We start from the raw sequence: 25640 nt of genomic DNA, 5'->3' as shown, positions 1-25640 counted from the left end.
AGGGAATGTATTTCTAGAATTCTGAAATTGTACATCTACAAAGAGTCATGTCTCTTTTGAGAATGTGATAAAAACTATCATCCCCATCTGTAAAGATGCACCTATGTACAAACACACTATTGCGTCTGTACTCTAAAGGGGCTCAGCATCATCAGGCTAAGAATACTTGCCTTGTCTGAGGAAAACACAAGATAAAGGCAACATGATAAAGACTATTTCAGAATGATGGTGAAGATCTTAAGTGGTTGGAATTTGTGTTTTTAATTGAGGTTAGTGGGAAATCTGGCAAGTAGGAAGACTCTGGACTATTGTTTGACATCTGCCTCTACCAACTGTCCACTAATGGTACCAAGGATACGTTTGTTAGTGATGTGGTATATATTGTTTGATTTTATGTTACTTGATCTCTGTATATTTGACCCTGTTCAGCACTGACACCACACCGTTGGTTTTTTCCCACCTCGAAGGATAGCTCCTTCTTAGTTCTGAAGGATTTTATTATTAAGATTTCTGCTCATAATCTTAAAACTTTGAAAAATATGAAATTCTTTAAATGCCAAAGTTGCCCCAAGTTCTAGCCTTTTTTATCTTCATAGTCCAAAGGAGCAGTGATGGAAAAATCTCATTTTAGATTATGTGAGGGCTGATCAGTGACATGTCGTGGTGCTTGCCTGAGTAGAGGGGCGGCAGCCGTGTGAACAATGCAGCTGTGCAGGTGCTGAGCCAGACCCTCGGAGCTGTTCCCTGAGATGAACAGCCCATTACCATTGCTCCGCAGGGGCTGCAGCCTGGGTCAGAGCCTCCTCACAGCTTTTAGGAGCTGAATGTTGACACAACGACAACAATCCATCCTGTCGTTAAATACTACCTTGCTCTCCACAGAAACTTCTCCCTTTCAAGGCTGTCCAGAAGGGCTGTCTAGGAAAAGGAAGAAATGGGACTGGTGCTATGGGACTTTTAGTGGGATAGTCCAAGAATGAGTAATTAGTCATCTACGGAATCTCAAGCTAAGTAAGTGAAGTTTATCTCCATTTTCATTAACCTGTGTACACTGTCAGTATTTTATCTTTGAACACTGACAAGAAGGAAAAATATAGGGTGTCTGGGTAGCTCAGTGGGTTAAGTCTCTGCCTTCAGCTCAGGTCATGATTTCAGGGTCCTGGGATTGAGCCCCACACTGGGCTCTCTGCTCAGCAGGGAGCCTGCTTCCCTCTCTCTCTCTGCCTGCCTCTCTGCCTACTTGTGATCTCTCTCTCTGTCAAATAAATAAATAAAATCTTAAAAAAAAAAAAGAAGGAAAAATACACTTGGAAGAAACCAGAGGAAACTAGAAAAAAGCAATTAATAAAAATAAAAGCTAAAAGTTCATCAATTAGAAAATAAAAACAGCAGTAAATAAGATAAAATTTTTTTAAAAAGACTTATTTGTAAATACCTATACATTCTTTGTAAAAGCTGATTAAGAAAAAATAAAGTAGAGAAAGCAAAAACTGACACAAATAGTAATTACATAGAAGACATAAACTCAGACATAATATTTAGTGATGGAATTATAAAGCAACCAATATTACATGCAGGTTTACAGCAGCAGAGGTACAAACACAGAAAAATTAATTATTTCTATTTAGTATATGATAACCAAAGTTCACCACTGCAGAAGTAGAAAACTAGAAAAGATCGATTTCATAGAAAAGACTGGAAAAGTGCAGAGGATGAACCACCAGACCAGCCACCAGGGTATGTTGACTTAACCACTGCAGATATTCTTTAAGAAGCATATCTGAGTTCAAAAGTAATAAGGGAAATAAAACAAACAGGTAATAAAACAAACAGCTGAAAACCAGAGAAGCAAGCTGGAGCTGGGGGCTGAGCTAGCGCCCTCTAGCATTTCAACCTCAGTAACAAAGGGATTCCAAATACAGTGACTGTGGCAGGTCGGGAGATACACCAGTGGGATTCCTTAAGGTGGAGAGCTGGACTGAGACCTCCACACAAAATTGAGCACTCTAAATGAGAAGGTGAATTAGAAACAAACAAACAAACGCCTCTTTCACGAAAGGGAGGAGAACAAGAAAACTCTTGCATTTTATCAAGGGCTCTGGGTAGGTTTTGTGTACTCCTGCCCTATCCCAACCTCACACTTTCCCACAGAGGTTACTATTATCTTGGAACCCATGTTTGTATTTATATAAAGTTCTACTGGGTTTTGATAAAAAATGGTGTACTGAAATAATCTTCTGTGACTTGAGGTTTCACTCAATATTGTGTTTATAAGAAAAAAAAAATCCCTATGTTTACTGATAACCACAAGGAATAATAGACACAATTTCTAATGAATTTAAAAAAAGAAACAAAATATCTGAAACCATATATGTATTGTAATGTGACTTAAAACCAATGGTAGGTAAAAACAATGGAATTAATAAACTTCAACTTCCCTCCCCGGAATTTCCTAAACAACTCCCAACTCATCCCTTAGGTATTCTTAACTTATTTAGACGGTGAATGAAGCTCTTAATGTTAACAGCCCTGAAATGAATCACAGGGACCCATTTTCCCAGTTCAACCCTTCCCAGAAGGGCACAGCCCCTCAGTTTGAAAGCCTGGGGTGGCCCTGAGCGTTGACTCGGGCAGAGAGGAAGGTCCCTGACACAGGGAAAGGGGTAGGGGAATACATGGGTATAAAGTAGGGCTCTTCGTAGTGCGGGGCACCAAAATGGATCCCTGATGCCAGGGGAAAGCACACTGGTCCCCCTGGGAAAGGAGGCCCGGCTGCCCCCACATCCGCCGGTGGGGAGAAATCAATGGTTGGCTGACGATCCATCTTGATCCGGTTATGGAACCAAACTTGGACCAGCTCCTTCTGCAGCCGGAGCTGGTCAGCGATGCAGCTGATTTGCTGGGGTGTAGGCTTCGGGCACTGCAAGAAGAGTTGCTCCAGGTTGTTTCGGATGCGATTCTCCCTGTTTGCCCGTCTCTGCTTCCGAGCCTGCCGCAGGATCATCTCCATTTTGCGTATGCCCAGAAAGTTCTTGGTGTCCACCTCCTCCAGCCACATTTTCAGTAGTGGCCGCAGCTTCCACATGTTGGCGAGGCTGAGCTGCTGGGACTCGAAGCGGCAGATGGTTGTCTGGCTAAGCACTCTTCCAAAAAGAGCCCCCATGGCGAACCCCACGTCGGCCTGTGAATACCCCAGGGCCATCCTCTTTTGCCTCAGCTCTTTGGCCAGCTGCTCCATCTCTTTCTCTACCTTCGAGACGTCCTCTGGCAGCACCAAACTTGGGTTGCATTGCAGGACCATGTAGGGTCTCCGGAAGGCGCCCTCCGAGGGGCTCCGGAACCGGGGCCCAGCCTCACCAGCTCCGACCCTGGGCCTGTGGGGTGCCATCCCACTGTAGAATCCGTAGGGTCGTGGACCCAGGGGCACCTCCCACCCCTCAGGGCCTGGGCTGATCCCTGGTCGGATCATCAGCATGCTGGGAACGGCCTGGGCACTCAACCAGATCGGAGCACCAACCCGCACTGGCATTGGCCCTCTGGGCCCGCCCCTACCACTGCCTGGCAGTGGGGAGAAGTCTGAGGGCCTGTTTCCGGCCATAAGCTAAGACCACACCCGAGCAGCGAGTCTGGTAGGAACTGATGGCTCTCGAGGCATCAGAGCAGCCACCAGCCTTGTCCTCGAGCCCCGCCCCCCAGTGGGCAGAGATGGAGGTGCAGGTGAGAGAAACAGTCCAGGAGTGTGCAGTGGTGGGGAAATCTGGTAGACTTCCGGGGAATCCCTTAGATCTCCAGGATTAAAGGAGTAGGTTTCCTACTCTGGTCTATGCTACCACGTCCCTCCGCGGTACAAGCCTCTCTTGGGCTTTGTACTTCTAAGGGATCCGGCATCTCTTAGGCACCAGCCCCATCCTCTCCCAGAAGGGAACCTAGGCATTACTAACAGCTCTTCAGAACTCTAGTATCTCATCCCTTTCCTCCATATTATCTGTGGAGGAATAGTCCCTTCTGGCTTTATAAATATTTACTGAATATCTATTATGCCAGTTATTGCTGGGACCACCCCACGGGTCATTAACTGTCACCTCACTGTTATCACTGTGCTCACAAGTACTGCCAACAGCCTCTCCTTTGTACATCTTCAGTTCCTGTGCCTTAAGAAACCTAAGCATCTCTGTCTAAATTTCTTCTAGTGCCCATCAGTTTACTATTAGCCTCAACCCTGAACCCCCATGCTTTGCCAGACTGTATTCTCTCATTGGGGTTTTCTTGACTAATTCATGTCCCGTTCCCTCCCTGACTCCCAACCTTCCCAGTTGTTTGCTCTGCATCCCACCTCAGCTTCCTGATCTAGTCTCCACATACAACAGAGACCTGTGTATTTCATCCTTCTTCCCCTCCGGCGATAGATCTCAGAATGGGCCTGATCTGCTGTTCCCCACTGAAGACGCTTCTTTCAGTACCCGATTCACCAGTATTAGGCTCCCTTACCCCTGACCCTTCTCCCATCAGAAACCCGAGGATCTGAGATCATATCCCCAGCTCAAGCATCCAATCCTAGGCCTTAAGTGGAGAAAGTTAAGGAGGGAGTGGGACCTTAGGTTCAAAGCTTCCAGGGAGGGCTCTGGGAAGTTGGGGAAGACAATGATCTTGGCTGGACAATCCTAGCCTCTTACCCTTCCACTTTCCAACTAAACCATGATGTGGCTTTGCCCTACCCAAGTCCGCTGAAATCAGTCTTCTGGAAGTCATTGTCAACCTTCCAAAGGTCAAATGTGATGGCCTTTTAAAAATTCTCATCCTATTAAACTTCTCTGTGGTATCTGACAATGTTGACTAACTCTTCTTGTTCTTCCTCCTTAAATTTCCAGGAAATGCTGGTAATAGCCAAATCTGTATTTTAGCCTGACCTCTAATATCCAGTTCTGTATTTCCCATTGCCCCAAATCAAATTCATTATTTGCATTCCTAAACCTGCCTCTCCTCCAGGGCTCCCTCAGCTGTTTAATGGCATCATCCCTCATCCAGTCACCCAAGTTTAGACCTAGAAACTGTTCTTGACCTTTCCCATTTCTTCCTCCCTCCTTCCCTTCTTCCCTTCCTTCCATCTTTCCCAGCCTCATCTACCACACTCTGGCCAAGTCCCTGCACCCCATCTTACTCCATGCTCAGTGAGAATATCTCACCACTTTGCACTAAAGAGGCTATGCTTTTCAAGATTATTACGTCTTTAGTAATGCTAGTCCCTCTATGTGGAATGGCTTCCTTTTACTTTTTGGTTTCATTCATTCAGGATTCTGAGCAAAAGTCATCTCATTAGTGAGGCCTTCTCTAACCATGTGATCTAAAACAGTATCCCTTATCATTCTCTGTTCCCTTTATTAAGCTTTGTTTTGTGGTTATTAATAGGTATCACCACCTAATATATAATTATTAGTCTATATGCTTATTGTATGTTTCTCTGCTGCTAAGAGAGCAGGGACTTTGTCCAGGTCACTGCTGTGTCTATGGCACCTACAGTTGTGCTTGGCTCAGAGAAGGTGTTCAGTAAACATTCCCTGAATAAATGAAGCATGTTCTACTTCCAGCCACCTGTAAGATGAGGTTTAGAAGTGACCTTAGGATGAAACCTATTCCCAGCCACAGTTAGTGCCTGCTTCTGTGGTGCTCCCCTTGTACTAGTATATGTTTTCATTGTAATATTTATCAGTAACTATTTATTTCACATCTCTCTCCCTCCACCTATAGTGTGAGGTACTGTAGAGGGGCATATAGGTGCTATACAGCTTGGGACCTAATAGAACCCTGACTGACATACTGTTCGATAGACGTTTGCTGAATGAGTGAATGAATTCTCACCTGTACAATTCTGAAAGTACAGCATGTTTAGTTTCAGCTTAACAAGAAACATGACGCTGCCAGAAGCCTCTCCATTCTTTCTCTCCTGACTGGAATGAGGCCCTTAAACGGCTCTTACTAGGTGGAGGTAGTAGTAGTGTGAGACTAAATTCAGCACAATACTACAGGTAAAAAGGGTGTAGATGTGGATTTGAAGCAATGGTAAAGGGGGAAAGAACTGGGAAGGCAGCTGCCATCTGGACAGGCTGTGTATGTGACTGCTGTCTGCATCTCTACTTCGGCCCCAGCTAGAACGTGTGCTGGCAAAGAGCAAGGATTTTGTCTGTCTGGTTCAATGCCACAACCTCACCACCTGGAATTGTATCTGGCACAGAGCAGGAACTTAATCAATATCTGTTTTATGTTAAATAAATGAATGGGTGCAGCATTAATGCTGAGAAGACTTCTGTATTTGCTTTGAAGTACGTTTCAAGATGATAGTCTATGAAAAACAGTTTACAATATACAAAATTTCACTTAAGAATCATTTTGCCGCTATCTATTCTTGCCAGGTATACTTACGTGTTACTTCTTTTTTTTTTTTTTTTTTCAAAATTACAAAGCAACCAGTGTCTGCCAAATAGAATGAAAGGTGGATCACAAAGAAGAATAAAGAGAGCAATTACATAAATTAAGCACCACTTATTGAAACCAGTCCATTTGCAAAAGAGAACTGCAGAGAAGAGTTTCATTAGTTGTCTAAAAACAATAGCTGAATAAAAATATTTTTGTGAATTGGAAAAAAAAGTGAATTGAACTGAACTTGAGGAAAGACTGAATTAACTGAGTTAAAACAGTAGCTAAATCCATTTACTAAATTAAAAAGTAAAGCTATATTAACTTGGAGGGTTTTAAAATTAACTTGGGTACTCTCAATTAAGGCTTTCTTGGTATTTGGTCAGATTTCATTTGCCAACATGCCTATCTTCTGTTAATGCATATGTGCTGTCACAAATAAAAGCCCGTATTCTTAAGGGAAGTCTTGACATCTCCTTAAAAGTATATTTAATATGCTATGGAAATGGGGTGATCAGCGAAAAAAAGCAGGAGCACAGTTGGGTTGGAAGAGAAATAGAGATCAGAAGAAGGCAGGTGGTGGGAATGCCCCAGACAACCAGCATTGCTGGGACTGGGGCGCTTGAAAGGCTAATCCATCACCTTCAGCAAATACAGAGACCTCTTAGTAAGTGATTAGATTACAATGTACGAAGCGGGCCAGTCTTATCCATAGGGAATTACAAAGTAAGGATAAGAAACACATGGTCCCAGGCTCCCATGTATTTATAATCTAAATGGGGAAGAAGAAAAACTGTCAGGAGAACAGGACAGCTACACTTGCTCAAAGAGAAGTTAACAGTTTTCTATTATTAGGATCTTTGGAATTCAGAGAAGTTAACTTTTAAGCAGAAACTCCGAAAGCATCAGGATTTATATTATTAGGCTCTCCATAAGTATTCTCTATTCTAAGACAGCAAAACCAGCTGCCAAGATCCACCAATGGTAAGAAGCAGTAAATAGTGGAGGTGAAGTTAATAATAAACATTCTTGTAGGATTTGCTTCAAGTTTCATCTCTTTGGAAACTTTAGCCCATACACTAGGGACCACAGTGCTCTCCCTCAGCCCTGAATTTGCTGTGTTTCCACTTAGATAAATCAGTTGTCTTTACAGTAAATTACTACTTTGTTAAAGAGATTCCAAATTAATTGATCTTGGTGCCAATACCATGATGAATTCATGTCTTGGCTCCACTGCCTAGGAGAGATGAAACTTATGAACATTACAGACACCATTTGTTTTGCACTCATGGGCCAAAGAATGTGCTAACGCATGAGCTATGCATAGTATTCTCAGTATGGTATGCACACAAAGCCACCTGGATGTGAAGGAGGTGGGCTTTGACTCCCACCATCCCTTTGACCAGTTATCTTACTGGCTAGGAAGGTGATCTTTGTTTCCTCATCTCTCCAAATGCATCTCTCCCAAAGCTGCTTATGCTCCAGAGAGAAGAGCGGGCTTTGTTCAAGAATATATGAGAAAGTTCATTTCACCAGCAGAGGGCCCAAAAACAAAACAAAACAAACTTTTTGCATGTAATTAAATCAACAGAGCAGACCAGAAGTTCTAAGAATGATGGCTAAATTAGGCAGAGGGCGAGGCTGGTTAGATGGTGCTAATTTCATGTTTTTCCCCACCCTGCAAGTATTCTAATAACTTAGCATGTACCAGGCATCAGGGTGCAAAGGCACTGTCACCTGGAGGGCAGGCGCAGGTCCCCAAGAACCACAACAGTCAAGGAGCAAAACAAAAGGCAAAGGCAGGAGACAAGATCCATACACCGGGCACTGGAGGTTTCTCTCTAGGTCTAGGAAGTCAAGTCAAGCATCCAGGAAAACTATGGCAGCTGAGTATAGCAAGGGAAGATGCCTCCCACCTTCCAGGGAGAGAATCAGCACCACACTTTACAACAATTTAGTTCACAGAGAACTACCTCAAAATGCACTAAAATGATGAAACTGTTAATCCTTCTTTAAGTAGAAAGCTGTGTAAGACAAAGTGAGACATCAAAGATTAGTCAAGCAATTAAGGAAAAGGGTACCTGAAGGTAAAGGAGATGGATGAAGAACACTGAAGTTGTAATAACCTGCAAAAAGTTAACCACATCAATGTAGTCACCGCAAAATAAATAAATAAAAAATAAAAAATAAAAAAATTACTTATTGCTCAATGAAATAGATTCACAAAATAGCTAATAGCACTGTTCTGCAAGAGAGGACAAGAACAGGGCGAAAGGACAGCTATTGGTGACCAACAGTAATGCGACATGTTTTTACTCTTCTCAAACATGTAGAGAAAAAACCAGAATGCAGTAGTGCTGGCAACACAGAATTTCTTTTTAGATTAAGATTATGAAGGACTTTTCCTTGTTACTTCTTTTTGTTATTTAAAAAAAAATGACGCTGTGGTGACGGAACTGCTGCTTGGAAATAAAAGCTCATGACACAAATGTAACACAACCACATAGCCAGACTACAAAGAGATTTTGTGTATTTAGGGGAAAGTCCTTCCATTATCTTTCGTGGAGCTGTGATATTCATGAATTACGAACTTCCTGTGCTATAAAATCATATTAAACATAAAAACTCTACAGCCTTCACCAGAAGCCTCAAAGAATTTTAAATGTCTGTATAAGGCAGGAAGAGCAATTGAGCTGAACAGGGCTGAGCTGAAAAGGCGCTCTGGTGATGAGTCAGGGATATTCACGGAGAGTCCCAGATAGACAAAGTGTAAAGGTTTTTGTTAAGTCAAGCAGGATTTAAACAAACTTTTTAGCTGAGTTTGCCCTTGTTACACAAGAAAAGCTTTAAGGATGTTCTTGCATTGATTATTCTAGTCACTGTCTTCTACATTCAAATTTGTACTCTACTTTAGAGCAGGAGATACATAATTTGTTTAATGAAAAATTTTCCATTATACTGCACAGTAAAATACACCTAACAGAAATGACAGCTTATGACCAATGAAACTGCTAATTCAGGAGGTGACATGGCCTCAGAGAAGTAAATGAGAAATAGAACAGAATTTCTGTTTATAGGAGGTAAGTCTTCTAGGTGCTGTGACAATTACTATTTTGTTAAAGAGATTCCAAATTAATTGAAATTGGTGCCAATACCATCACAAATGTGGGGCCTCTGTGCATTTCCTCAGACTCTCCTTAAGAAACTATGAGCTAAAGTAAGCCAAATACAGGAACTCAAACATTTTTTGGAAAAATGAACATTTATATTCAGTAACATGAAATGCAATAATGACCACAGAAAATTGTAAAGGTAGTACCAGACTTAAGATTTTAAGTTCCAATACAGTAACTTTATCTCAGTATATAAATTAAAAACTCCTGTTAGCATTTTATTATTTTATTTTTTAAAGATTTATTTGAGAGAGCGCGCACCAGGGGAGAGGCAGAAGGAGAGGGGGAGAGAGAGAGACTCTCTTTTTTTTCCTTTAAGATTTTATTTATTTATTTGACAGAGAGAGACACAGCAAGAGAGGGAACACAAGCGGGGGAGAGGAAGAGGGAGAAGCAGGCTTCCCGTTGAGCAGGAAGCCGGATGTGGGACTTGATCCCAGGATCCTGGATCAGGACCTGAGCCAAAGGCAGATGCCCAATGACTGAGCCACGCAGGTGCCCCGAGAGAGACTCTTAAGCAGACTCCCTTTTGAGCAAGGAGTCAGATGCTGGGCTCCATCTCAGGACCCCAAGACCATGATCTGAGCCGAAATCAAGAGTCGGGTGCTTTACGGACTGAGCCACCCAGGCGCCCCTCCTTTTAGCATTTTAAACCTGACAACGTCCTTAGTTTTACATAGTGAGGTTAATAAATCAGGTTATTAAAGTGAATCTTCTTCAAAGTCACCTCACTATGATTTCAAAGGTCTTAAAGACAACAACCAGGCTATCAGCCTCTTCTCAGCAAAAGACTCATGCCCAAATCCACATTTATTTGTTTAGAGTTCATTGCAGCTCTCAGTAGGCTGTTCTCTATCCTATGTGTGTGCAGATAATATCAGGCAGATGATGGTTTCACCTTCTGAGAGCCTCAGAACTCTAGGAAACAATTATGTCAAAGCAGCTATGAATGGAGAACTGAAAGCAAGATTTCAGTTATCATTATGTGTTTAATGAAATTTTAACTATCTTTTTGAATAAGAAGTGTAAAAAGGTATATAGTGAAAATGCACAGCATTTATTTTTAATTTTTATTTTGTTGCCAATTATGGCATCATTTCCAAGTGTTGACTTGGTTAACTTCCAGCTAGAATTTTACATTTTGCTTACATCAAATTTCCTGTAATAATTTAAATTCAAGAAAGACATTTTTTTTTTTATGATTGACAGAAATGTATGAGAAACCAATGAATTTAAAGACATTTCTCATAAGGATATGTTCAAGGGCAGGTGCCATTTTGAAAAGAAGACAATGTATTAAAGAACTGATAATCTTTCAGAGACAGTATGAAAGAACAGGACATTAGGAGAAGAATGAAAGGGAAAGGGTCAGTGTGGAATTTTAGAAGATTTAGAAGAATGAAGAAATGAGGTTGAATACTGAAAAACAAGCAAACTGAGGATAAATACTGCATTTCTACAGAAGATGCATTTGGAGGCTCTAAGAGCCATGACACATGACTAGAATCAGGACTTAGTCTACAAAATACAAAGAGAGAAGCAGGAGAGAAATGAAAGTTTTTAATTCTCAAATACAGAAAAGCAATGAGCAATTTCTCTAAAACCAGAGTACTTGATTTGCTGGATAAAACAATTTCTAATAGGGGTGCCTGGGTGGTTCGGTGGGTTAAAGCCCCTGCCTTCGGCTCAGGTCATGATCCCAGAGTCCTGGGATCAAGCCCCGCATCGGGCTCTCTACTCAGTGGGGAGCCTGCTTCCTCCTCTTTCTCTGCCTATTTCTCTGCCTACTTGTGATTTCTCTGTCAAATAAATAAATAAAATATTAAAAAAAACAATTTCTAATAATAATAACAATTATAGGAAGTCCTTGCTTTGCACAATATAAAACGATTATAAAAATGACCACGCAAGTTGAGACCATGCAAAGTGATCAAGATAATCAATGGGAAAAGCTGTGGCTGTTTGATGACCTTTACAGATTTTTTTTGTCAAAACAAAAAATCCTTCTACTCCCTATGAAAAATGAATAAGGGAATGAAGAAATGGTAAAACCAGTTATATTTAGTACCCTGTAATTTAAAGCATTAGAAACATTATGAATTAAAATGCTTTATTTCTTTGTAAAAAACCTACAAAAATAGTTTGAATAGTGTTTGCCTTCCCTTCATATAACTTATGATAGAGTTCAAGCAAATCTTTTTCTCTTTTGGCTAATTTTCATGCTCCTGTTTGGATGAGCTTCCAACATTTTATCCTTTGCACTTGCAATGCCGTGAAATATCTCTTAGAGTTCATTTCATGTGAAGTGTTTTTTTGCTACCGTCACTTCTTCGGGGACATCTTCATCTTTTTCGTCACAAGCACTTTAGAATTTTACTTCCAGCACTCCATTTCTTTGCTGCACTTTCATCTTTGCTGGCCAAGTCTTTTTTGATCATTCATTTTTATAAAATCGAAGATAGTACTGTCTGTGCATGAACTGGAGAACAGATATGCAGTGATCAGTCAGTGAAAGATTTTGAAAGAAGTGATGTGATTGGCCACTGATCATGTGCATCTGTTGTTTACATAGAGATTTGTACTTAATGCAATTATTCACAGTTAGTATGCTGTGGTAACTGAAATCTGAACCTTGTTTATCGGGGTATTGGCTGTTATTTAACTAAAGTATGGCAACTGAAATTTAGGTATTTGGGACCATACAAAATGAAGACTGCCTATATTTAATGAGTCTTAACTATATGCCAGGACAATTTTAACAGTCTAATAAGGATTATTTCACTTAATTCTGATCATACCCCAATGAGATGGTACTAGTATTATCCCCACTTTATAGGCAGGGTGATTACAGGTATTCATCTGATCATATATATATTTTTTTTAACTGGAAGTTTTTATTTTTTTTAATTTTTAAAAAAATTTTTTATTTTTTATAAACATATATTTTTATCCCCAGGGGTACAGGTCTGTCAATCGCCAGGTTTACACACTTCACAGCACTCACCAAAGCACATACCCTCCCCAATGTCCATAACCCTACCCCCCTTCTCCCAACCCCCCTCCCCCCAGCAACCCTCAGTTTGTTTTGTGAGAGTAAGAGTCACTTATGGTTTGTCTTCATCTGATCATATTATAGAATTAATTTTCCTACATATTCAGGAGAATATAAACTACCTATAGTCATGATAAAACCACAGTTTTTCCTTGTAAATGGTGACTTACTTAAAAGAGTTTGAAATGATAACTTGTTCATTTGAAACATGTATCTGAAGTGAAAAGTCAGGGTCTCATACCAGCAAGGAAGGAAGGTGGGTAGTTTCAGAAGATGCACTAACTCTTGATAGCAGGGGGGGTACCAGTCAATAAAGGAGGATGCCAGTAACTAAGAGATACTCTTGGGTTCTGAAGGAGTTCACCATATGTCCTTAACTCTTCTCCCCACACTACCTATTTCAATGATCATCCTGTTTACGAACGAAGAGAATCTTTGCAGCAAACAGAAGACTTTATGCTAGGAGATCACAAGCTCCTCTAGCAATCTTTATCCTGTTAAGAGTGTAGACTAGTGCCTAGTACCTATTAAGTGCTCAATAAATCTCTGTGGAATTAAGAAACAAATATTTACAGTTAGTTTCTGGACTCAAAAGAACCGAGAATAACTCAAGTTTGTGGAAAGACATGAAATTAGGCTTTAATTTTAGGGGAAATAAATTAACTAAAGTTATTAATTAACTAATTGGTACAAATAACTAAATTTTGGTTTTCTGAGATGTAAGCTTTACTACCTAGGCTGATTTTACATGCTTGACATTGTTTCTGAAGAAAAGCAAAACCAAGTAACTCTGAGAGACTGTTCTTTTATAACACGAGTGCTGCGGAAGTCTATACTACAAAGGTTATGGAAGACTATACTTTTCACTATAAAATTCAAACCACATATCATCTAGTTTCACAAGTAGCTTTCCCACTATTTCCAACTAATTTTACCCAAATATTGGTTATATTCAATCACTTGTATGTGTGGCCTTAAATCAATAATTTCTTTTTAAAAGCTTAATCACTTTCCCTCTGGAAACTAAGCAGGAAAGGTATGGCTACTTTGCCGCAAAATTGAAATGGAAAGAAGACCCTAAATTTCTTTGAAGGCAATTTAGTAAAAAGGAAATAAAAATGAAAATCTGAAATCACTCATATTGCTTTTTAAAAATACCTGAAACATTCGCTAAAAATAAAAAAATCTCTAAGCCAATATTGATTTTAGATGGTTATTAGAAATTTTTAATTTAGGGTCTCTTAAAAACGTGTCATTTATAGAGATCATTGCTATGCAAAGCTTAAAATCATGTTTCTGTTACTTTGCCCAAATTTTCAAAAAGTCACTTCTATAGTATCTTAGAAATTAAGAAATTGTGTAATACAACTGAATTCTGTCCAGGATTGTGCCATAAGATTATTCAAAATATCTGTAAACTAGGTGGTATAAGACTTCTTTATTCAGTGGTATAACATATTGAATACTTGGGGTTAGATACACATGACTGAAGGGGATACTAACAAACAATATGGACAGAAATACCATACCAATTCTCAAGGAATATTTAGACATCACATATAAGTTAAATCAACTCTTAATACCTAAAAATGAACTCACCGATCAAACAAATTATCTCTCAAAATTTATCATTTAATAAAACCATATTTATCATTAAGTAGAACTAAAAGGGACTATATTTTTAAAAATATGAGGAAACAAAAACTTAAAAAAATATTATCCCTGTTTTCCAAGCACTGATAACCAACTGAGAGCAACCTGGGGTCTCATTTTTAATTAATTAATTAATTTACAACTTGGGATTTTATAAACCGAAAATATTTGGCCTGTTTATGGTACCTATTGTTCACTTTGAATTTTCATCTTGGTACCAAAGAATATTTCTTCTGTAGGTTCTGAATCACTTCTAGAAAGCAAGAGAGTTTTTCTGAAGGGTAATGTTTTCAGGGTAATTTTGCCAGCAGACAGACTTGTTATTGGTGACTTGATGTCCGTCTCTGACAAGACAGACATAGCAGGCAAGGGAGGGTGCAGACGGAAGCAGACAGGGAAAGCATGGGGAAGAGCAGGGACTGTGTGGCTTGGGGGAGGCACATATCACACAGTGAAAGAGGAATGAAGGACAGTGGACTCAGGCAAACCACTCAGGTCAGGCGGGGGCAGGCAGAGAATGTGGGCTGGGGCAGATGTGATGCCACGGGCTGCCAGACGAGTCTCCAGGTGGGGGATACTGAAGCAGGGAGACAGAGGAGACAAAAACTGTAAGAAAAGAATCATACATAGAGACAAAACCAGATGAGAGGCAGAGAAGCAGAGGTCAATATACAGACACAGAGAGAACCATCAAGCGCAGTGACCCAGACCAAACTGACAGAGGGAAGGAGAAATAGAGGACAAGCGAAGCACAGACAGCCGTGGGAAGGGAGATCAATACTTAATATATAGTAAGAAGGATGAACATTTCTGTCTTAGGGACTGCTGGTCCCCGAATTAGTTTTCCAACAATTAAGGACTAACATTAAAAGCCATGAGACACTGCTATAGGGATAGTAAAAGTAATAACTCTTGCAAATTGATTCATAATGTATAATTTTCAAGTAAAAATACAAATTCATATTATTTGGTTATTTACCCCAAAGTACTCCAAAAATAATTATATATTTTTTAATCTTTAAAGGGAAGAGTTAGCTCAGTAAAAGGAGAGTTGCCACCTATACTGCCAATTCTTCGAAGGATTTTTCACAAATTGGTTCAGAAAGCTGTAAAAAACACGGTGGCTATTTTTAATTTTTTTTTTTAAAGTGAGATTTCTGAAGTGAAATGAGTTATATTCACTGTGATTACTGGAAAACTGAAAGAATCAAAATCAGAGGAAAATACTGGATCTGATTAAGTATATATAAACAGGGCAAATATTGGTGATGTACATAAATATATAGTTAAATAGACTATTTTAAATGACTCTTTAATCAGTTATTTCCCTGGAGTTCCTGATCCTCGCTAATTACAATGAATGATTCACTGAAAACACAAGAATTTCTGGTGGTCAACTTTTAGAATACACATCCCTTACATTAACTAATAATTATAAGGCAGCATAGAACAGTGATAGGGAAACTAATTGGTGAATAACGGCTACAAGGCCAATTTTACAGTAATGAACAAAAACTGCCTGAAAAGTATTATTTAGTTAATGAAAGCATCACTTAAAGGATTAGAATACATAACCTTTGAATGGAAAAGAGGAATGCTGTAGTTCTTGAGCAGTCTAGGCAGTGAAAAAGTGTTACAGTATCATATATGCTAATATGCCTTAAAGATCTGTTTACAAAGGCAAAGTATAGATTTTCAATTACCTAATTAATTTGAGCTGTGTCTTAAAACATATTAGACAACTCAGCTTGTCTACACACTCTGAATGACACCACATCTAGAAGCAATTACTGTTGATTTCTCATTGCTATCTTTAGAAGCAAATGATTATTCACTAACAAAGAAGAGATATAACTTCTCAGTGTCATTTCCTCAAGACATATTTTCAGCAATAAAGTGAAGTAAATATTTAGCAAATATTCACTAAGTTCAGTCAGTGTAAACAGTTAATCTACACTGGTTTAGCAAAGTAGAATTTGGGTTATGTTAGCAGGTTGTCTACAACTCAAATTCATATAGAAGCTACTAATTTTCCACTTTCTGTTCTGGTAAGGAAATGGGACTCAAGAGGTACATATTATCAACAGCCCTCTTCTACATCCAAACCAAGAGGAGATAATCTAAATATTGTAAGTTTTCAAGTTTAATTCTTTACCCCTAAGACAGGTTCTATGGTTCTCCGTTTTCCTTTTTTTTTTTTTTTTCCCCTTCTTCTTTTTAACATTTAGGCTGTTATCTTTCCAATTTTGAGGTGCTCAGATTTATATCAAGTGTTCTAGGTCAAGTGAAATATTAGAGAAAAGCCTGTCTCAAGGTGTGATAGATGGATACAAGATGATACAAACTCTAGCAGGAAATAAATTGACAGGCACCACACCTCTAAACTACATAGATTTAGTGAATCTAGGTTCAGAGAGTTCCTTCACTGTAGGTGGCAAAATGAAGCTATGAGGAGGCAGGGCCTTCCATCCTGTGTGCCTGGTGCAAAGTGGTCATAGGTATGTCAAAATACCGACCCCTTCACCCTTCAGGTCAGCCAGGAGTGGCTCTGACCCTTCACCTCTGGACATAAGCAACCTTGCTGTGATGAACCCCAGGGCAGTATATGTAAGTTTTATTTTTCTTTCTGTACACAGCTACAGCTCAAGGAAGAGTGGAATACCTTAATGATTTTCTTGTATGCATGCTTTATGGTTACCATAAATCTTGGAGTACTTGTAAAATGGATCTGACCATATAAGGTGAGGCTTTCAAGGACCCAGAACAAGAGACTGCTGGAAGGGAATAACGGCGCAGCTTTCAGAGCTCAGTAGGTAGCCTGGAGTTGAGGAAAGATCTCTAAAGTCAGATGGGCAAGTACTGTCTTTATTAGTGGGAGGTGAAAATAGTGGGAGGTGAACTAGAAAGAATGTTCCAGAAATGTCATCTTCTCAGTGAACCTCTCCATGGCCACCCTTCTAAAGTTGTATGGCTCTCCACATATTTCAGGTCTTCTCTTCCTGCTTTTCTATTTCTCCTACCAGTTCCCACAATCATAAACTCTCTTTGTTTACCTCATTTTTTATTTGTCTCCCTTTCTAGAACGTAAGTCCACAAAGGACATTTATCTGTTGTAATTCATTGCTACATCCCCAGGACCTGGCACAATGTCTGGTCCACGGTAAACACCTGTTGAATGAATGCACGCAGACTGGACATACCTAACCAGAGAGGCAAGTAAGGAACACATTCCGAGGGGCTTGAAAGGATACGAGTCTTAGCAGTAGCACGTACCCAGACCTAGCCCCTGTTACAAAAATCTGGCAAAGAGCAGCCTGTTAGTCACGAGCCGGCCAAAGGAAGCTGTGTCCAGACTCCTAAGAAGTCAGAAGACAACAGTGCTCTGTAACGTTCTCTGTTGTCAAACACTTATGTTTTGCTTTCCTTTCACCATGGAGGAATGTTTCCTCATACATAGCCAAAAATTATATTAGCTATTTTTGAGGAGAAGCATGCCACAGAAGATCATTTCTAATTTCATTCTTACTGCTACCCCATGTCTCTTTTGGCCTATTGCATCTATACTTCTATGTCTGACTTTATACTTTTCTTCCTATTATTAGTTTTCCTTCTGCTTTCTTCACTGTATTTTCTCTTTTTCTGTGTCTCTGGTTTCTGTGTAATATTTTGTGACCCTTATCAGAGTCACAGAACACAGGAAAACATGAAAAACTAAGTTATTTGTTGCTTAAAAATAGAGACAGGGAAACGGAAAGGGCAGTGTGTCGGCAAATACTTTTTCATTCCCATACGATTAAAATAATAGTTTAAAAATAAAAGACAGCCTTAAATTCTGAAATGATTAGTAAGAATATACAGTACCACATGAGGTTTTTACAGTGTCTTTTTTCTGATGAACTCAAAATAGCCCTCCAGATACTACAAAAATGGTTCTCATAACATTTCTAGAAGATAACTGAGGCAGACATTTGCTGTTACCATTTTATAATCAACACACAAACAACACAGAATGTGGGTTATACAATAAACATAGGTCCTACTAACCTATTATATAATTCTTCAAATAACAATGTTTTTAATGGGCTGATTTTACTGGTAGAAAACACCATCAATAGACTGATGCAGGGCAAATAGTCACTTGACATGGTAATACGCATCATTCACTATATGTTAAGATGACTAAAAAGTCAGACTTTAAGTATAGGGTACAACACTGCCAATTCCTAAGTGTGGAGTTGTCAAGTATTACATCTGCTTTTAAAAATAAAAATGACACGACTGCCCTGATAATAATTATCAGTGGTATTTTAAATATAATTTAAAAATTTTACTGTACCTGCTTTAAAAATATATATATATATATAAAACATTGATAAAGTAAAGCTATTAGGAGCTGCAGCAGATCTTTTTTAATAAAGTAAAACATATTTGTAATAAAGGAAAAATATGGTATTAAATGAGTATGTATTTTTACAGGCAATTTCACTGCTATGACCATGAGACTTTAGTCAAACAATAAAAGCATATTATAACTTAAGAAAAACAGTAAATTAGAAAGCTGGCAAAAAATATCTTCATTAAATTGAACATAGAGTCTGGATATCTATTACTAACTTCTGCTCAGAAAATTATAGGTGTTTCAAAGGCACTTCACCACACTTTGGTTATTTCCATTTGAACTTCCTGCCATCACTTCCACGGCCATCACCTCAATTAGATACGTCATAGAACAGTTTCCTCCTCTCTTGCCCTTAACTGATTTCCCTCTCTAGTCTCCCTTATATTTCTGGTAATGTTTTCATAACCCCAGTTACTTTCCACTCCAGTTTGTTGTTTTCTCCCTTTGCCTGGCTTCCACGTCCAATCTACTGGCTGTCAGGCGGTGCGAATTCTTCCCGAGCCCTATTTCTCTTCACTCCCCTTTCCTCTTCATTCTCACTGCCAGGAGTCCAGCTCAAGCCATCCACCCCATATACTTGCTTCATCATCACAGCCTGCTGAGTCTGCTGTCTCCAGTTTCCTGCTCCTCTCTTTTATCCATTTATTAAATTAATCTTCAAAATCCCATTTTGATCATGCCATACCCCTTATTCAACATTTTTGAAGAACTCTTTGTGAGATATCATTGATTTTGATTGAAAAACTGTTGAGTTTTTATAAGTAGGTATGGAAAATGCTGGAGGTGCTGCATCTTTTCTCATTTGATGCAACCTAACAATGACAGGTTCAAAGGGAAGAACATACTAGTGGTAGGTAGAGGTCCAAGAAACAGGTTTTTTTTTCCTGGTAAAAAAAGGTAAGTCATGATAAGCTACTCTGCACTGCTATGTCCCCAACTTCCAGAATAGTACCTGGGACATAATATAAATGACCAATACATATAAGAGAAATAAATGGATATATGATGGAGAGTGTATGTGAAAATCTCCTTCCGATTTAGGCCAAATTTGTTGGAATATAAACACATAGGAAATAGAAGGGTGCAGGGAGTAACAAATTCTGTCCTAAGAAAATTGGTCAGTGAAAAGCTGCAGAGTGAGAAAACTTAGTGATCAAATGATACAGTGAGCAAAATGTGATAAAGAAGAAACTTAGTATCTTGTCTCTGATACAATGTACAGCAAGTCTAATGAGGCAGTCAGGGAAGCAGGCTAGGAATGAATTGTCTTCGATAAACTTTTTAGTGCCTTTTTAGAAAGTTGCTTCAAAATCCTCAGGTATCAGGGCAAAGATGAACCTTATAAGACTTTAGCTTCAAAAAAGCCTACTTAGGCTTCAGTGACTACCAGAGTTCACGTTTAAACTTGCTGTATTAATGATTTACTGCTGTGGAATAAATAACCGGCAAGCTGGGCAGATTTAAAAAATACACATTTAGCACTCACAGGTCCTCTGGGTTAGGAATCTGAGTGTGGTTTAACTGAGTGACTGGCTTAGGGTCTCACCATCATCAAGGTATTGGCTGGGGCTGCACTTATCTCAAGGTGGATCGGGGGGGAGAAGATACTCTTCCAAGGTCATGCACAGGGCTGTAGACAGGCCTCAGGTATTCACTGACTCTTGGCCAGAGACACCAGTTCCTTGCCCCTGGGCCTCTGCACAGAGTATCTCACACAGAGATGGCTTCCATCAGAGAGAGCAAGTAAGAGGGTAAGAAAGAGCCTGAAGTCTGCCAACATTCACTGGTCCTACATGTTCCCCATTATCCTTACTTAAGTAGCAGGCTTCATAAAACAGTCAAGTAACTTTCTGAAGACTCAGTTATGGTGCTATCTTAGGTGACAACACCCTGTGGGTCTGAGACAATGTACTCTAGGGTATGGTATGTACCGTACATCAGCGTTTAATACATGTGATATTTCTCCCAGGTCTGGGAATGAAGGGATGGAAATGGGACTGGCTTCTTCTCTTTTTCCTACCCTCAGTGACCTACTAGCAAAGCTGTTTTCTCCCATTCCTATGATTTTAGGCTCTGTTGATCTAAAAGGTCTTCATTCCATAGGGAGGAATGCTTCTATTAGATGACACAACAATGATTCTATTGAATTAAAAGCTCAGACTGTCATCGTGCCACTTTGGGCTCCTTATACCACTGAATTAACAAGGAGTGGAAGAGTGTTACTATATTGGGGGAGTGACTGATCTTGATAACTAAGGGATAATTGAGTTGCTACTAGACCATGGGGATAAAGAGGAGTGTGTCTACAATGCAGGAAGTCATCAAGGACACCTGTTAGTACTTCCTGTGATTAATGTCAATAGAAAACTACAACCATCTAACTCCGTGAGGATAGCTTCATTCCTCCAGCTGCTTCAGGAATGAAGGTATGGGTCAGCCCACCATGCAAAAACTATGATCAGTTGAGGTACTTGTTAAGAACAAAGGGAATAAAGAATTAGGGTAGTTGTAAATACCAATTATAACCACATGGCCACTTATAAAAATGAGCAATGTAATACCTATGGGTATTTCTTTCTTTTTTTGATTTGAATATATATTAAATAATATAATATATAATAATATAATAAATAATATTATATATTATTTAAGATATTAAATTATTTTAGTTTTCCTCTCCTCTTTTATTTCTTTATCATCTCGTGTAAGATGTATCAACAGTAACTAGCCTTATCTCTCAGTATTTAAATTATAGGATACAAAAGGTGAGAAGAATGGACACCAGCCAAGAACATTACAGGGGTTTTGTCACTTTTTAAAAATTTTTTATAGATTTTCCTTATTTATGTATGAGAGACAGAGAGAGGGAAGGAGGCAGAGGCAGAGGGAGAAGCAGGCTCACCCTGGAGCAGGGAGCCCAAAGCGGGACTCGACCCCAAGCTCTGGGGATCATGAGCTGAGCTGAAGGCAGATGCTTAACTGACTGAGACACCGAGGCCCACTTTGTATCCTTTCCTTAGGAAAGGGTTAGTGTGTTTTCATCTGTACATGGGATAGCGGTATCACTGACTTCACTGCCTGACTTCATAAATGTCTTTGTAGACTGAGGCTGGTTTAAGGAGATGTATGTAACTGCCAGGTTGACAAGGGGGGAACTGTAGAGGCTCTGTAATGTGTCAGGTTGGCTAGGTTGAACTACATTTCCCAGAATTCTTTTTCAAATCATGTGTTTCTGATTAGGATGTTACATAAAGGGAATTTCTGTGGGACACTTGGAGGGTTAAATCAAAGCAGTAGCTATTTCTAGCTCATGCATGTTGTTGTTTATCTGCTAGCTCACCTAGGGGCACGAGGCAGTAGCCAGGACTGCACCTGTCCCGCCTTCCCCTGAATTCCCCTTTAGCATCGCTGACTCCTGGGCCAGGTGTATGTGGTTAGCTCTGCGACAAAGGACACTGGCTTCTATAGGACAACCAAGGACAACCACCAAGGACAGAGGCAAAAAGAATGGACATGAGTTTAAGTCCATCCTCACGGGCTCTAGTTCATGGTCATGGGGTCTAATTCATTCATCCGTCTCCCCCTAACAAACATCTGCTTTGTAGTTCCAAGCTCCAGCACAGGAGGCAAAGTCGACATTCTTACAGAGCCTGCTTTACCAGCTACAGTCAAATCCCAGGTCAAATCCTTTTAACAAATCCTTTACTATATATAGCTGATCCTCTTACTTAGAGAGTCCATATTTGTGAATTCACCTAGTGACTAAAATTTATTTGTAAACCCTAAAATCAATACTCAGGGTACTTTTTGTGGTCATTTACAGACATGCACATATGTAGAGTGGTGAAAATTCAGAGTTGCCTAGCATGCATTTCTAAGGACAAATAAGGCCAAGCTTCACCTTCTAGTTTTAGTTCTCACACTGCAAACAAATGTCCTTTTTGCAGACTATTTAGTGCCATGTTTTCACATTTTTATGGTTTTTTTTTTTGGTGATATCACAATTTGAAGTGGCCCCCAAGTAGAGTGCTGAAGTTTTGTCTAGTGTACCTAAGCACAAAGCACTAGTGTTCCTAAGAAGACTGATGTGTCTTACGGAGAAAATAAATGTATTAGACAAGCTTCATTCAGGCATGGGTTAGTGCTGTTGGCTGTGAGTTCAATGTTAGTGAATCAACAATATCTATTAAATAAGGTGTCTTTAAATAGAGACATTCAATCCATAAAGCAAGGTTATATATTGGTTGGTTGATGAAAACACTGTGGTCAGAAGCTTGTAGGAACCTAACCCTGTACTCATAATTCAGCATTCTCAGTGATTTTATAAAGCATAACTACTGCTAATAAAAATAATCAATTATTTAATACACATATATTATATATGTATATGTAATGTATTATATATGTTATATAACATATGTAATACATATACATACACACATGTGTGTATATATTTATATATTTAAATATATTTATATATATTTTTAGAGTAGCATATATGTTTCTTAACCAAAAGACCTAAAAAGTTTAGCTATAATGATAGTGAAGCTGAGTTCAAGTTTAGGTATTAGTGATAATGAAACATAGTTAACAGTAATTGTTCTTTACCTAATATTTGAACTATTCTCCAAATTATTTCCTTCAAATATGTAGACATGTCTGCAACTCTAAAGGCTTAGTGATCAACTACCTCTTATGATTTTTCTTTTTTTTTTTTTTTTTTCCCAAAGGTTTTGTTTATTTGACAGAGAGATAGATCACAAGTAGACAGGCAGGCAGAGAGAAGCGGGGGAAGCAGGCTCTCTGCTGAGCAGGGAACCCAATGTGGGGCTTGATCCCAGGACCCTGAGACCGTGACCTGAACCGAAGGCAAAGGCTTAACCCACTGAGACACCCAGGTGCCCCGCCCCCTATGATTTTTGTATGGAGTAGTTCATGCTCAAAACTTCTGCTCAGTCTCTGACATCTCTGGGTAAAGCAAGCCCATTTCTGTTCTGCAGCCATAACCAGATACCACTGCTCATTCTGTGTTTACCATCCAAACTGGCTGGGAATTGTGAAAGCCAAAATCCAAAAGCAGCCAAAAATGTAACTCCTCTTCTCTAGAGATCAGAGACTGAAGTACAAACTCTGTAGGCTGGAAAGCCATTCCATCCTTCAACTGTCTTCCTAAGCCCACTTGCTTCCTGAGGTACTCCCCACTCCCCCTCTTTCAAGAGGCAGGCCCATCTTGCCTTTGTTTCCCATGAACACTTTCAGATCCATTCCAGCCCTTATTCCTTACGTTGCTCTGTTTCTTTTGCCTAAAATGTCAATCCTGCACATCTTTCTAGAATCCACATCCGACCATATGCACAAGGTCCAGACAAAATCTTCTGCGTGAAAAGTATTTTTAAAGACTCTCGGCCACACCAATCTCACCTCTCTGAACTCATAGCCTTGACTGCCCGTTGTATCCTTGAGTTGGTATTCAATGCAAGACAAATTTTCAGAGATCCTGCTTTGCTACCTAGTCCTTGTCTTAATCGACTTTTTATTTATGTACATCTTGTCTCCCAAAGCTTTAGCAGCAACTGTCTACATTACTCTCAAATTGCTTCACCTATTCATCTTCACTGAATGTGTTAGTTACTATTTTCAGTCACTCAACAAATTTCTGGTAGCAGATCAGACCCATGCCGTATGTTACCAATAATTCATTCAAAGATTCAAGGCAGAACAACATGCTTAATTCACAAAATAGAATTCCACATTTCATTACCATATTTTTTCACCCTAAAAAAACCCCATACATCTCTCATCAAACACATACCTGCTGAGACTCGGGGACAATCGGGCAGCATGGATTCCACTGATGTGTCTAATGGCTCTGAGCTAGAGACCCAATTACAACAATTCTGCAATGCAAGAGAGACAATTTTCTGTTGAAACATTTTTAAACCAAGATAAACTTTTTAGGCTGTAGAGATTAATTTATCCTATATAATCGACACTAGAAGCATATCCAATTTATTTTCCATGCACTGTAAAAGATTTTCTTATATAAACAGTTAGTATTATTCATGACCACTGTGGCTGTGGAAAAAAGTTTATCTTTGACAATTCAGCAAATTATCTGTGCTGATATTAGGAAGACACGTAACCTCCTATGAACAATGATATGTTTATAAGAAAAGGCTAAGATTATAATTAAGGGAAACAGAAAAGGACATCCATTTTTAACTTTAAGATGGAAATAAGTATTAATTTGATCATGTGAAAGAATAGTTTTGCTTTTTAAACTACAGTCTTTGTCTCAGTAATACTAGAAGAAATAAATTTTGTAGTTACTCCTTAAACATACTTTCTTTCCTTTTTTACTTCAACCTTGTTCAAAGAAGGCTATATCAAGTAGTTCAAAAGAAACACAACATAGTGAATTGTAGCTGTGTGTTTGAGGACACAAAGCCTTCAATATGAAAATCAATCTTTAGGATAATGATGACTTACCACTCAGACAAATGAAATAAAAATAATGTATATCCTTTCCATACATTTAAAATCTGTATTTAAAGATTGGCTTAAAAAATGTGATTAACGTCATATGGCTTTTTAAAAATTTCTAACACATACACACACACACACACTCTGCATTTCTAGACAGATTTTATTTTAAAAGAAATCATCCTATCAATCATGTTGGAAAAATCGCTGATTGCTATTCTGGTAAACAAGCATGTATTGTGTATTTTTAGATGCTTGCTGCCCTGGTTGTGCACCATGGAATCCGTCCTCACTGTGGAAAGATCCTTGACTGGTAGATCAAGTGTCTTATTGTATTTCCTTAATTCATTCTGTCTGGAAGAAGATGTCAGCTGTGTTGCAGTGAGGAGAGAATTTCAAAGGCCCCAGTCCCCACCAATAAAGGCCGAGGAATGGCTTTTGAATAGATTTGTCAAGGCAACCCTACTGT

General features: G+C 39.2%; 2 protein-coding genes across 7 annotated transcripts in view; both read right to left on the bottom strand.

Moving 5' to 3' along the window:
• FAM172A (family with sequence similarity 172 member A) overlaps positions 1-25640 on the bottom strand; it is a 426343-nt gene that overhangs the window by 119612 nt on the left and 281091 nt on the right. For 5 of the 6 annotated variants that reach the window (XM_004769901.3, XM_045074532.1, XM_045074534.1 and 2 more), the window contains one exon: positions 24501-24585. In XM_004769901.3, coding sequence (XP_004769958.1) covers positions 24501-24585 — 85 coding nt within the window. Of the gene's footprint in view, positions 1-11523; positions 12064-24500; positions 24586-25640 lie in introns of those variants that run through there. The other variant, XM_045074531.1, reaches the window with a different exon arrangement.
• On the bottom strand, positions 1386-9821 carry POU5F2 (POU domain class 5, transcription factor 2). The gene has a single exon (XM_013044499.2). It carries the CDS (start codon positions 3596-3598, stop codon positions 2591-2593), a length of 1008 nt encoding a protein of 335 aa, XP_012899953.1. The 5' UTR covers positions 3599-9821; the 3' UTR covers positions 1386-2590.

This window comes from Mustela putorius, unplaced genomic scaffold (assembly GCF_011764305.1).
Source record: "Mustela putorius furo isolate JIRA1106 unplaced genomic scaffold, ASM1176430v1.1 tig00537350_pilon_pilon_pilon, whole genome shotgun sequence".
NCBI classification, from domain to species: Eukaryota; Metazoa; Chordata; class Mammalia; order Carnivora; family Mustelidae; genus Mustela; species Mustela putorius.
This window is presented reverse-complemented; position numbering and strand designations above follow the sequence as displayed.

Excerpts from the sequence above, each read along its gene's own strand:
- POU5F2 (XM_013044499.2), bottom strand. The coding sequence starts at position 3,598 with ATGGCCGGAAACAGGCCCTCAGACTTCTCCCCACTGCCAGGCAGTGGT.